The sequence below is a fragment of the Plasmodium gallinaceum genome (assembly GCF_900005855.1).
Source record: "Plasmodium gallinaceum strain 8A genome assembly, contig: PGAL8A_v1_90, whole genome shotgun sequence".
NCBI lineage: Eukaryota > Apicomplexa > Aconoidasida > Haemosporida > Plasmodiidae > Plasmodium > Plasmodium gallinaceum.
This window is the reverse complement of record NW_021628255.1, coordinates 91,889-105,277: the sequence shown is the minus strand read 5'-3', so window position 1 is coordinate 105,277 and position 13,389 is coordinate 91,889. Positions and strand designations below refer to the sequence as shown.

Genomic DNA, 13,389 nt, shown 5'->3' with positions numbered 1-13,389 from the left:
AAATTTCAAATGTAATTTTTAATAGTTTTAAAAATTAATTCTATTCACAAAATTTAACTAATCTCAAAAAAAATATTTCATTAACCAAAAAGAAATCCTTTCTTTTTTTTTAAATTAAAATATTATGTAATTAACAAAAAAAATTTATAACAAAAAAGAGTTTTTTTTTATCAGATATCTTTTTACTCAAGAAGTATGGATAGTAACTTATTATTATCTACATAATATATTATTATTTTATAAATAAATAACATCAATATATTTTATTAACCAATACCTAAGAAAATAGCTAAAAGTATTGTGAATTAAAATTAAAAATAATATTTGAAAAATTATGTTTATTAATATTATTATGTTTACATTTGTATAAAATGTTTATAATATACTTTGTATACTCTATTTTTAAAAGGATAGATTTTTTAAAATTAATTTTAAATACTTACCTTTAAACGTTGCTTCTTAGGATAATAATTATATTCGTTAAGAGTAATAAGCAATTCTCTACTTATTTTAAATAAATATTTTTGTACAGTATTTTATTAAAATAATTGAATTAGTTATGGGTCTATTAATTGTACATTATAATCCTTCTACAGTATTTTAAAATAATCAAATTAATAAATTGAATGTAGATATATATTTTTCCGGGTACATTTATTATAATATAACTTACTGTAAATAATTATACACTTAATTTATTAATAGACAATTCAAATACTCTTAGTATATTAAACAGTTCATTTAACAAGCATCATGTAGATAAATTTATATATGTTTTCTTACTATAAAATCATTCATTATAGATAATATATATTTTTTATACAAATAACCTTTAGAGTAAAAATTAAAAAATTTATTTTTTCTATAAATAAAATCCTCGAATAAAGCATTTAAGAATATATATAAATACAACAAAATCGTAGAAGCATCTATACATGCTCTTTATTAATTTGTTTGTTCAGTACCCTAGTAAAGTCACCGAACACCCAGTTAATAAAACAATAATGTTCTTAATAATTAGTTATAAGTCTAATACTGTTCTATTTATTGTTAATTAAAATTTTTTGGTAGATTAATAAAGGACTTGTGAGTGATTTATATTAATTTTAATTATTGTGGAAATATATATCTGCTATAAGTAAACTTTATACATATAATTTACACATGTCCTACAGATGATATTATCAATCTATTTTAAATGATATTTAAATAAATAAAGCATATATATTTTTATCCGTACCTGCTAAATATAAAAGAAACATATGCATATTTAAATGCATATACTAAAAGTACACGAAGAAAAAAAAAATAATTATATTTTTTATTTTTTTTAGATAATGCATTGTTTATTACTTATTTAACGATTTTACTAATATTGAACAAACAAATCACTAGAGATAATGCAGGGAAAGCTCCACTTATTTTATTTTTATTAAATTAAAGTACAAATCAAATTATTCACTTTTATTAATTAGTATCAAATGTTAATTGCATTAGTTATTTATTATTGTTGTTAACATAAACAATATTACATGTTGATATATTAGTTGTCTCTTCAACGACTTTGTAAGAGTATTGTTTTATCAAGTGGGTGTTCGGTGACTTTGCTAGAATAATGATTTATTAACTGGGTGTTCAGTGAATTTTCTCGAGTACTGAACAAACAAATTAATAAAGAGCATGAAGAGTTGCCTCTACGATTTTGACGTATTTATATATATTTTTATATGCTTTGAACGAGTGATCCTTATTTATGTTATCTACTTCATTCAGCATTCTTTATTTTCAATAGTCATTTATTTACTTTAATAAAAATATTTATTTTTATTAAAAATTCAAATCCTTATTGAACATTAATTATTAATTAATGGTAAATTACTAGTTTATTTGTTATGAGTTACACTCAGCAATTAATATATATTGCTATTGAATTAACAAACATAAACAATTATTGACAAATACAAAAAATTATATAAATATTAATTGCATGGAAATTTAATTGTTATATGTATAAAATTTTCTTATAAAAAATTCATCAAAAAAACGTATTTCCTTCCCTCAAAAAAAAATTCTTTTTTTTTTTTTTTTTATTTATTTATTGCTAATAAATATTTTTCCAATTGATTTTTTTTTATTTTTATCATATTTTTTCTTACCGTCTTTGTACCTTTTTTTTTTTTAAAAAAATGGTGCAGAAAAAAAAAAATTGATCATCAATATTTTTTTCTGTTTGTGTACATGACCAACTTCGTATTCATCATTTAACTAGTCCTTTTATTTTCCAAAAAGGTTAATAAAGCCTTTTATTAACCACAAAGTCACCGAACACCATGTTAATAAATCAGTTGGTTAATACATTGGTCTATAAACAATACTACTGAACTTTTTTGTATAATTTTAGACGAATAAATAGAATAAAAACATTTTATTTTGTGCATGATAGTTCGCAAGGACAAAATGATATAATAAATGTCTTCACTAAAATAGTTATCCAAAAAGTATGTAAACAAAAAACATATGTATATACATACTTGCACTTAAAGTGAGTGCACTTAAAAAAAAATAAATAAATAATAATATTTTTTATGTGTGGGCATTTACAATTAAAAAATAATATATATTATGATGATATTTATTTTATTACAAAAAAAAATGTAATCTTAAAAAAGAAATTAGTTTTTCTTTTTTTTTTTTTTTGGAGGATAATATGCAGACTACTATAGAATGTACATTTTTATTTTAAGCTAAAATGTAATATTTGAGGAAATTACATTTTGGAGTGTTTCTTTATTAAAAAGAAAATAATTAACTAAGCAATATTTAATGTTTATTAATAATAATAAAAATTTTATATCAAAATTAAGTAGAGTTTACGCTATATATTCCTTATTAATTTATTTGTTTGACACTAGAAAAGTAATTTAATAACCATTAATAAATCAGAGCTATAAATAATTTCTTTTCCTCAGGAATATTATCTTATTTATAGTAATTATAATCATTTTAATACTTCATGAACTGTTACTTGGATAATTTATATTTCTATATATCCAATACATACACTATTGAAATTATTTTAATATCATGTAACATCTATGTTAAATATAAGACACTTTTATATTTTACATATTTTTACTTGTAAGAAAAAATTCTACATATATTATTAATAAAATATAAATCATAAAAAATGCACTTTTATTAAATTCACGATTATTTTTTAGAGAAAAACTAGTGTTAAAATATTAAAAATGATAGTATTTATACACACTACTTTTTATTAATAATAAGTCAGTGATTTTAACAAATTAAATTTAGAAAATAAAAATTCTTATTAAAATTCTCCATTAATATTTACAAAGATTTCTTATAAAATTTAGCCTTTTAAGAAAAAGGTTATATTAGAAAGGAACAATTGATGAATTTATTTATACTATATAAATGAGTTACCTAAATTTTTTGGTAACCAAAATAAAAAATAAAAAATTGTTCTATAAATAAATAAATCTAAAAATAAAAAAGAAAATAAACACATTGTAATAATAATCAACACTTGCCAAATAAATATATAAAGGAAAAAAAAAAAAAAAAAAAAAAAAAATAATTTTCTTTTATATTTAATTAGAAGATTATAATAATATATATGCAAAAAGTTATGTTATAATTTTTTTTTATCCTTATTTATTGATATTTTTTATATCACAATAAAAATGCATTCTTTTGAATTTTATAAGAAAAAATCTATTATATCTAACTAAAGGTATATTTTTATATTCAGTAAATAACATTTATATTAAATTTGAAAGTGATAAGAATTTCTAGTAAAAAAGTAAATTTATAAAAATATATTTTTATAATAAAATAAGTAAATTTATCAAAAAATAAAACTTTTTTTAGAAAATATTTTTTTCTGTAAATATATGATTAAAAAAATAGTATTTTTTTTTTTTTTTTTTATTAAATTGTAATTAATTTAATTGACTTTTAAATGTTCTTTTTATAAGATTTGTTATTATAATCCCTTTAATGTAAATAACTATTTTCACTTTTTCTTTTTAATTTATGTACTTAATAAATTTTTTTCATTTTTTTTCAAATAGTTGAAAAAGTAATTTTTTTTAAAAAATAGTTATAATAATAAGTAAATATATACATATATTGTATAAATATTTATCAATAATAAAAATAAAAAAAAAAGAATTATGATAAAAAAAAGTATATTAGAAAAATCAAAAAAGTTATATTTAAAAGAAAAATATACATAAACAAAAATTAGTTTTATATTAATGAAAATTTGTCACAAATGTAGTATACTGTGTGAAAGATACATGAGTATAAAAATTTTTAATTTATAGTGTTTTTTTTTCTTTTTTTGATGCAGATATATCTCTACAATATACGAATATTAATATTTATAAATCATAATATACCGTATATTAAATAATTTAAAGTTCGACATAATTCACAGAGATTGGTAGTTTAGAAAAAAAAGATAAAAAAAAAACCTTAAACATTAAATGTATATCATTTATAATTTTTATACGCATTAAATTAAGAATATTTAATTTTTTTACATAATTTAAAGATAAATAAAATTTTAATCAAATGGTTTTAAAATAACTTTATCCGATTTATTATATTTTTTATTTATTTGTAAATTAATATTTTTATTTTATTTTTTAAAGAATTATCAATATTATTACTATCTAAAGTAATCATAATATCATATGTAATAATAAAAAATTAGAAATTACATTTCATATATGAAAATAATTTTCTCTTTTAAAAATTTAAGAAATTAATATAAGTTATAATAATATCCAAATTAATATTACAAATCCACAATTTAGTATTATTGAAAATTGAAATAATTTTACACCTGAATTAACAACTTCCACTTCAATAATATTCTATAAATATATTAATATGAAAACGTTAATTTTATTTTTAAAAATTACTACACTCCTTTTAATTTGGATGTATCAATGTTTTTATAACGTAAGTTAAAATTTTTACAAAAAATATACATATAGATATATTTTATTTCTAATTATTTTTAACATTCCATTTGATTTACTATTCTAGTAAAAGAAACATTCTACTAAAAAAATTTTTATTTAATCCATAGTGTGATTCCTATAAAACTTTAATTGATAAAAATAGATTGCAAATAAGAAATGAGTTAAAATATGAAAGAGTATTAACAGAGGGTGACATTGCAGGAGGAAACCAAACTTACGTTGAAGGATGCCAAGAAGAATGTCCAGTAGAAAAAAAAAAAAAAGAAAAAAAAAGAAAAAATTGGTTTTTTCCGCTATTACACCACAATGCGTACGATCAATGGCAGAGAGGCATTACTGAAGGATTGTTTGAGCAATTTAAAAATGTAACAAGTGAAATGGATCCTAAATGGAGAGACCAAAAATGGAATAATGAATGGAATGAAATTTCAGCGAACAAATTTAATGAAGCATCTTCAATATTTCATCGAAGTGATATTTCAAAAGATGAAAAAAAAAAATTAATTCTTGGTGTTAAAAATGAACTCTTCATACTATTTGTGAAATTTTTAGAAGAATGTAAGAAAGAGATGAAAAAAAATAAAACAGAATCCGAATCTAAAAAAGAGATGATAGACAATAAAACAGACTCCGAATCTAAAAAAGAGATGAGAGACAATAAAACAGACTCCGAATCTATGAAAGAGATAACATACAATAAAACTGAATCTGAATCTATGAAAGAGACGATAAACAATAAAACAGACTCCGAATCTAAAAAAGAGATTATAGACCATAAAACAGACTCCGAATCTATGAAAGAGATGATAGACAATAGAACAGACTCCGAATCTAAAAAAGAGATGATATACAATAAAACTGAATCTGAATCTATGAAAGAGATGATAAACAATAAAACAGACTCCGAATCTAAAAAAGAGATTATAGACCATAAAACAGACTCCGAATCTATGAAAGAGATGATAGACAATAGAACAGAATCCGAATTTAAGAATGAGATGAGAGACAATATATCAGAATCCGAATCTATGAAAGAGATGAGAGAAAATAGAACAGAATCCGAAACTATGAATGAAATGAGAGGCAATAAAAGAGAATCCGAATCTATGAAAGAGCAGGGAAAAAATAAAATAAAAAATGAGAAATCAAATATTTGGAAATTTCTTTTTAATAGGTTTGATAACCTTTGGGAGAATGAAAATTAATGGTTTAACAGAAAATGTAGGATTATTCATGCACAAGATCTAGTTAAATAAAAGAAAAATTATTATTTTGCCTAAATTTTTTTATAGTGATATATTCTATTTTTAAAAAAAAAAAAAAAAAAAAAAAAATTAAAAGAGCAAAATTTTTTAGAAAGAAAAAATTTCATGAGAATATTTTTTAATTTTTAAGAATAAAATTTTCGTTATGTGATATTAATATAATTCAATATTTTTTTTTTTACTTTTTAAGTATTTTTATTAATTTTTAAAAGCAGTGAACTTAAATTACTCAAAATTACTTATAAAAAGCAATAAATATTTTGTACTTAAAAATTAATAATTAATGAGAATATGTGTTTTCAATTGAAATGCATAATTTTTATAAAGGTAAATTTACAATGAACCGTATTATTGCAGTTTATTTGCTTATATCATTAAAATTATATTTAAACTCCATTTAATTACTAGAGAAAACTCAATATTCTCTTTAATAATATGTTTTTCATTACTCTAGCAAATTCATGGAATGATAATTTAATAAATTAAAAATGTAAATTATGGAAAATAAATAAATCAGGTAGTAAATGTAGAGGATAAAATAGAAGAAAAAATGTTGGATGCAGAATTATTACCATTTTATCTACATGACAAAAAAAGGACACATAAAGAAAAAAAAAAAAGTCTTTATTGAGAATTATTATAGTTGAAGATTTGTTAATAAAAGGAATTATTAGTCTTTTTGAGAAAAAAATTAATAGTGAATGGAAAATAAATAGACATGAAAGTACTAGATAAATGATTAAAAAAAGAATTGAATAGTGTGAAAAAAATATTCAAGTTATTAAAAAATAGAAGAAAAATTGATAAGAAGTTTTTTCGTGGAAAATTTTTATCATTGAATTTTAAGCAGAAAATTTTATATTAACAATAGTAAAATTCTCGTGTTTGTAGTATTGTATAATTTATTTCATATTTTGTTATTTATATTTGCCAATTCGCGAAAAGTGAATTTGAATTGTTGAAAATTAATCATAATATTATAAGTAATATATATGTGATTTAGAACTATAATTAATAAAGATTTAAACTTTTAATAAAAATTAGGGATTTTTATTAAAATAATTAAATGCCTCTTAAAAACAATAAATACTAAATGAAGGAGACCATATACATTTCAATGGTTTAAAGTGTTAAAAACAAATTTACATTCTTTTGAATGATAGAAGAAACTCTACATGCTCGTTGTAAATCCTTTTTTTCAATAATCCAGCAAAGTAATGAATAGGAAATTAATAAACCATTAATTACATTTATTTAACTTATATTATGATTTATATTCAGCAATTCAAATTTATTGCGCTCAAATTAACTAGCATAAATAATTGATAAAATTCAAATTAAATTACGTAAGTACTACAAAACACAAAAATTTCATTATAGTTAATATAAAATTTTCTTATTAATGTTTAAACAAAAATACATCACATTAATCTTTTTTAGTCAATACCTTTTTTTCTATTTTTCGACTGCTAAATTCCATTTAAAAAAAGTAAAAATTTATTTTATTGTGTATTTTAATCACAAAAATAAAAAAAACATTAACTAATTTTTTTTTTTTTCTTTTTTTTTTAATTAACAATTGCATGTTGGTTAATAATGTTTATTATTAACCTTTTTAAAATAAACGATAATAGTTGTATGGAAAATATATATTTATACATGCAAATTATAGATGCAAAAAAAAAAAAAAAAAAAAAAAAAAAAATAATTGTCAATTTCTTTGTTTTCTTTTTCTAATTTTAAATACAGAAAAAAAAATATATTTACTTTTTTTTTGAAATGACTAATTTTTCAGTTGAAATATTAATTTATATATTTCTTATTCAATAACTTTGCTGGAATACTGATTTATTAACTGGGTGTTCGGTGATTTTGCTAGACTATTGAACAAACAAATTTATAAAGAGCATGTAGAGATGCCTCTACGGTTTTGGTGTATTTATATATACTTTTATATGCTTTGAACAAGTGATCCTTAATTATGTAATCTACTTCATTCAGCATTCTTTGATTTCAATAGATATTTATTTGCTTTAATAAATATCCCAATTTTTATTAAAAATTTAAATCCTTATTGAACATAGATTATTAATTTATTGTAAATTACATGTTTCATTGTTATGAGTTTCATTAAGCAATTAATATGTATTGCTGTTGAATTAACAAACATAGACAATTCTTGACAATACAAAGAAAATTATATAAATATTTATTAGATGAAATTTTTATTGTTATATGTATAAAGTTTTCTTTTGCAAAATTCATCACAAAATATATTTCATTCTCTAAAAAAAAAATGAATTTTTTTTTTTTTTTTTTTATTTATTAATAACAAATCTTTTTCCAATTGATTTTTTTCTTATCAATTTTTTTTCCTGATGGTCTTTGTACTTTTTTTTTAAAAAAAAAAAAAGTGCAAACAAAAAAAAATTGATGATCAATTTTTTTTTTTGTGTTGTGCATGACACACTTCATATTCAACATTTAACTAGTCCTTTTATTTTCCAAGAAGGTCAATAAAGCCTTTTATTAACTATAAAGTCACCGAACACCCAGTTAATAAATCAATTGGTTAATACATTTGCTGTATAAACAATACTATTGACCTTTTTTGTATAATTTTAGACGAATAAATAGAATAAAAACATTTCATTTTGTGCATGCTAATTAGCAAGGACAATCTGATATCATAAATGTCTTCTCTAAAATAGTTATTCAAAAAGCATGTAAACAAAAAATATATGTATATACATACTTGCACTTAAAGTGAGCTCACATAAAAAAAAATAAATAAATAATAATATTTTTTTTGTGTGGATATTTACAATTAAGAAAAAATATATATTATGATGACATTTTCTTTATTACAGAAAAAAAATGTAATCTTAAAAAAAAAAATTACTTTTTCTCTTTTTTTTTTTGGAAGTTAATGTTCAGACTACTATAGAATGTATATTTTCATTTTAAACTAAAATGTAATATTAAGGAAATTACATTTTAGTGTGTTGCTTATAAAAAAAAAAAATAATTTACTAATAAGTCATATTTAATGTTTATTAATAATAATAAAAATTTTATATTAAAATTAAGTAGAGTTTACACTATATATTCCTTAATAATTTATTTGTTTGACACGAGAAAAGTAATTTAATAACCATTAATAATTCAGAACTATAAATAATATCTTTTCCTTAGGAATATTATCCTATTTATGATAATTATAATAATTTTAATAATTCATGATCTGTTATTTGGATAATTTATGTTTCTATATCTGCAATATACACACTATTCAAATTATTTTAATATAATGTAATATTTATGTTAAATGTAAGACATTTTTATATTTTACATATATTTACTTGTAATAACAACTTCTACATAAAATATTAATAAAATATAAATCATACAAGATATACTTTTATTAAATTTATGATTATTTTTTAGAGAAAAATTAGTGTTAAAATATTAAAATGGATACTATTTATACACACTACTTATTAATAATACGTCAATGATTTTAACAAATTAAATTTAAAAAATAAAAATTCCTACTAAAATTCTGCTTAATATTTAAAAGATGCCTTATAAAATTTAACCTTTTAAGGAAAAAGTTATATTAGGAAGGGACAACTGTTGAAATCATTTATACTTTTTCATAAAAGGCTTCATTAACCTTTTTGGTAATAAAAAGGACTAGCTATACGAAGAATACGTAGTTGGTCACACACACGAAAAAAAAAAAAAATTATTGAATTTTTTTTTATTTTTTTTTTTAACAGATAGAGATACGTAAAAAAAAAATATACACATTTTTTTTAAAAAGATTTAATGAAAGAGAGAAAATTGGTAAAATAAAAATTGGTAATAACATTTAGTACCAATAAAAATGATATCTTAAATAGATAAAAGATATTTACATATAAAAGAGTTTAATTTACATAATATTTATATTTTTAATTTGTGAGAGAAAATTTTATACATATAACAATATAATTTTTACATAATTAATATTCATATAATTAGTTTACATTTTTATTAATTATTTATGTTTGTTAATTCAACAGCAATAAATTTAAATTTATGAACATAACTCATAACGATAAAATAAGTGATTTACATTTAATTAATAATCAAACTTTAATAAGGATATAAATTTTTAAAAAAAATAAAGATAATTATAAAAGTAAATAAATGTCTATTGAAATCAAAAAATGCTGAATGAAGTAGATAACATAAATAAGGATCACTCGTTCAAAGTATATAAAAATAAATATAAATACATCATAATCGTAGAGGCATCTCTACATGCTCCTTATTAATTTGTTTTTTCCGTACTCTAGCAATGTCACCTAACATCCAGTTAATAAATCAATACTATACAAATGATTTACCTAAATTTCGTAAGTAAAAGGAAAAATAAAAAATTGTGCTATAAATATATAAAACTAGCAATAAAAAAGAATATAAACACATCGTAATAATAATCAACACTTATGAAATAAATATATAAAGGCAAAAAAAAAAAAAAAAAAAATTTTTTTTTATATTTAATTAGAAGATTATAATAATATATATGCAAAAAGTTATTTTATAATTCTGTTTTATCTTTAATTATAGATATTTTATTTATCAAAATAAAAATGGATTCATTTGAATTTTATAAGAAAAAATCTATTATATTTATCTAATGATATATTTTTATATTCATTAAGTAACATTTATATTAAGTTTGAAACTGATAAGTATTACTCGTAAAAAAGTAAATTTATAAAAAGGTATCTTCAGAATAAAGTAAATTTGGCAAAAAATAAAACTTTTTTTGAAAAATGTTTTTTACTGTAAATATATGATTAAAAAAATAGTAATTTTTTTTTTTTTTTTTCAAATGTAATTAATTTATTTCACTTGAAAATGTGCTTTTTATAAGATTTATTATTATAATTTCTTTAAAGCAAATACCTATTTTAAATTTTTTTTTTTAATTTAAGTGCTTAATAAATTTTTCTTATTTCTTTTCAAATAGTTGAAAAAGTAATTTTTTTTTAAAAATAGTTATAACAAAAATAAATGTATACATATATTGTATAAATATTTAAAAATAATTAAAATAAAATAAAAACAATTAGGATAAAAAAAAGTATATTAGAAAAATCAAAAACGTTATATTTAAAAGAAAAATATTCACAAATAAAAATTAGTTTCATATTAAGTGAAAAATTGTGACAAATGTAGTATACTGCATGAAAAATATATTAGTATAAAAATTTCTAATTTATAGAGTTTTTTTTTTTTTTTGATGGAGATATATCTCTATAATATACGAACATTTATATTTATAAATCATAATATACCGTATATAAAATAATTTAAAGTTCGACATAATTCACAGAGATTGGTAGTTTAGAAAAAAAAGATAAAAAAAAAACCTTAAACGTTAAATTTATATCATTTATAATTTTTATGCGTATTAAATTAAAAATATTTAATTTTTTTTACATAATATAAAGATAAATAAAATTTTAATAAAATATTTTTAAAATAACTTTATTCTATTTATTATATTTCTTATTTATTTGTAAATTAACATTCTTATTTTATTTTTTAATGTATTAAGAATATTATTCCTACCTAAAGTAAACATAATATCATATGTAATAATAAAAAATTAGAATTTACATTCCATATATAAGAATAATTTTCTATTTTAAAAATTTAAGAAATTAATATAATTTATAATAATATCTAAATTAATATTACAAATCTATAATTTAGTATTATTGAAAATTGAAACAGTTTTACACCTGAATTAACAACTTCCACTTCAATATTATTCTATAAATATATTAATATGAAAACGTTAATTTTATTTTTAAAAATTACTACATTCCTTCTTTTAATTTGGATGTATCTTTTTTTTTATAACGTAAGTTAAAATTTTTACAAAAAATATACATATAGATATATTTTATTTCTAATTATTTTTAACATTCCATTTGATTTACTATTCTAACTAAAGAAACATACTTTTTAAAAAATTTTTACTTAATCCTTAGTGTGATTCCTATAAAAATTTGATTGATAAAAATATATTGCAAACAAAAAATGAGTTAAAATATGAAAGAGTATTAACAGAGGGTGACACAGCAGGACAAAAACAAACTAACTGTGAAGGATGCAAAGAAGAATGTCCAGTAGAAAAAAAAAAAAAAGAAAAAAAAAAAAAATATAGGTATATTCCGCTAGTACGCCAGAATCCGTACGATCGATGGCAGACAGTCAATAATCCAACATTGTTTGAGCGATTTAAAAATGAAACAATTGGAATGGATGATAAATGGAGAGACCAAAAATGGAATAATGAATGGAATAAAATTTCAGCGAACAAAGTTAATGAATTATCTTCAATATTTAATCAAAGTGATATTTCAAAAAAAGAAAAAGAAAAATTAATTTATACTGTTAAGGATGAACTCTTCGGACTATTTGCAAATTTTTTAAAAGAATGTAAGAAAGAGATAAGAGACAATAAAGCAGAATACGAATCTAAGAAGGAGATGATAGGCAATAAAACAGAATCCGAATATATGAAAGAGATGGGAGAAAATGGAAGACAATCCGAATCTATGAATGAGATGATAGACAATAAAGCGAAATCCGAATCTGAGAATGAGATGAGAGACAATAAAATGGAATCCGAATCTGAGAAAGAGATGAGAGACAATAAAGCAGAATGCGAATCTGAGAAAGAGATGAGAGACAATAGAACAGAATCCGAATCCATTAAAGAGATGATAGACAATAGAACAGAATCCGAATCCATTAAAGAGATGATAGACAATAGAACAGAAACCGAATCTATGAAAGAGATGATAGAAAATAAAGCAGAATCCGAATCTGAGAAAGAGATGAGATACGATAAAACAGAATCCGAATCTAGGAAAGAGATGAGAGACAATAAAGAAGAATCCGAATCTGAGGAAGAGATGAGATACGATAAAACAGAATCCGAATCTAGGAAAGAGCAGGGAACAAATGAAATAAAAAATTATAAAAAAAAAATTAGGGAATTACTTATTGTTTTGATAATCTTAAGGAGAATATAA

At 19.6% G+C, this 13,389-nt stretch overlaps 2 protein-coding genes across 2 annotated transcripts, besides 4 other annotated features; both read left to right on the top strand.

Annotated features, from left to right (window-relative positions):
- Positions 1-1,616: 1,616 nt before the first annotated feature.
- Positions 1,617-2,315: a repeat region.
- A 2,608-nt stretch (positions 2,316-4,923) lies between these two features.
- Positions 4,924-6,223, top strand: PGAL8A_00323000 (fam-g protein; the record flags this gene model as incomplete). Its single annotated transcript, XM_028672254.1, has 2 exons — positions 4,924-4,995; positions 5,126-6,223. 2 exons carry the CDS (start codon positions 4,924-4,926, stop codon positions 6,221-6,223), a joined length of 1,170 nt encoding a protein of 389 aa, XP_028528825.1.
- Positions 6,224-7,121: 898 nt separating this feature from the next.
- Positions 7,122-7,523: a repeat region.
- A 599-nt stretch (positions 7,524-8,122) lies between these two features.
- Positions 8,123-8,821: a repeat region.
- A 1,295-nt stretch (positions 8,822-10,116) lies between these two features.
- Positions 10,117-10,659: a repeat region.
- Positions 10,660-12,134: 1,475 nt separating this feature from the next.
- PGAL8A_00322900 (fam-g protein) lies at positions 12,135-13,389 on the top strand (the record flags this gene model as incomplete). The annotated part of the gene is made up of 2 exons (XM_028672253.1): positions 12,135-12,209; positions 12,340-13,389. 2 exons carry the CDS (start codon positions 12,135-12,137, stop codon positions 13,387-13,389), a joined length of 1,125 nt encoding a protein of 374 aa, XP_028528824.1.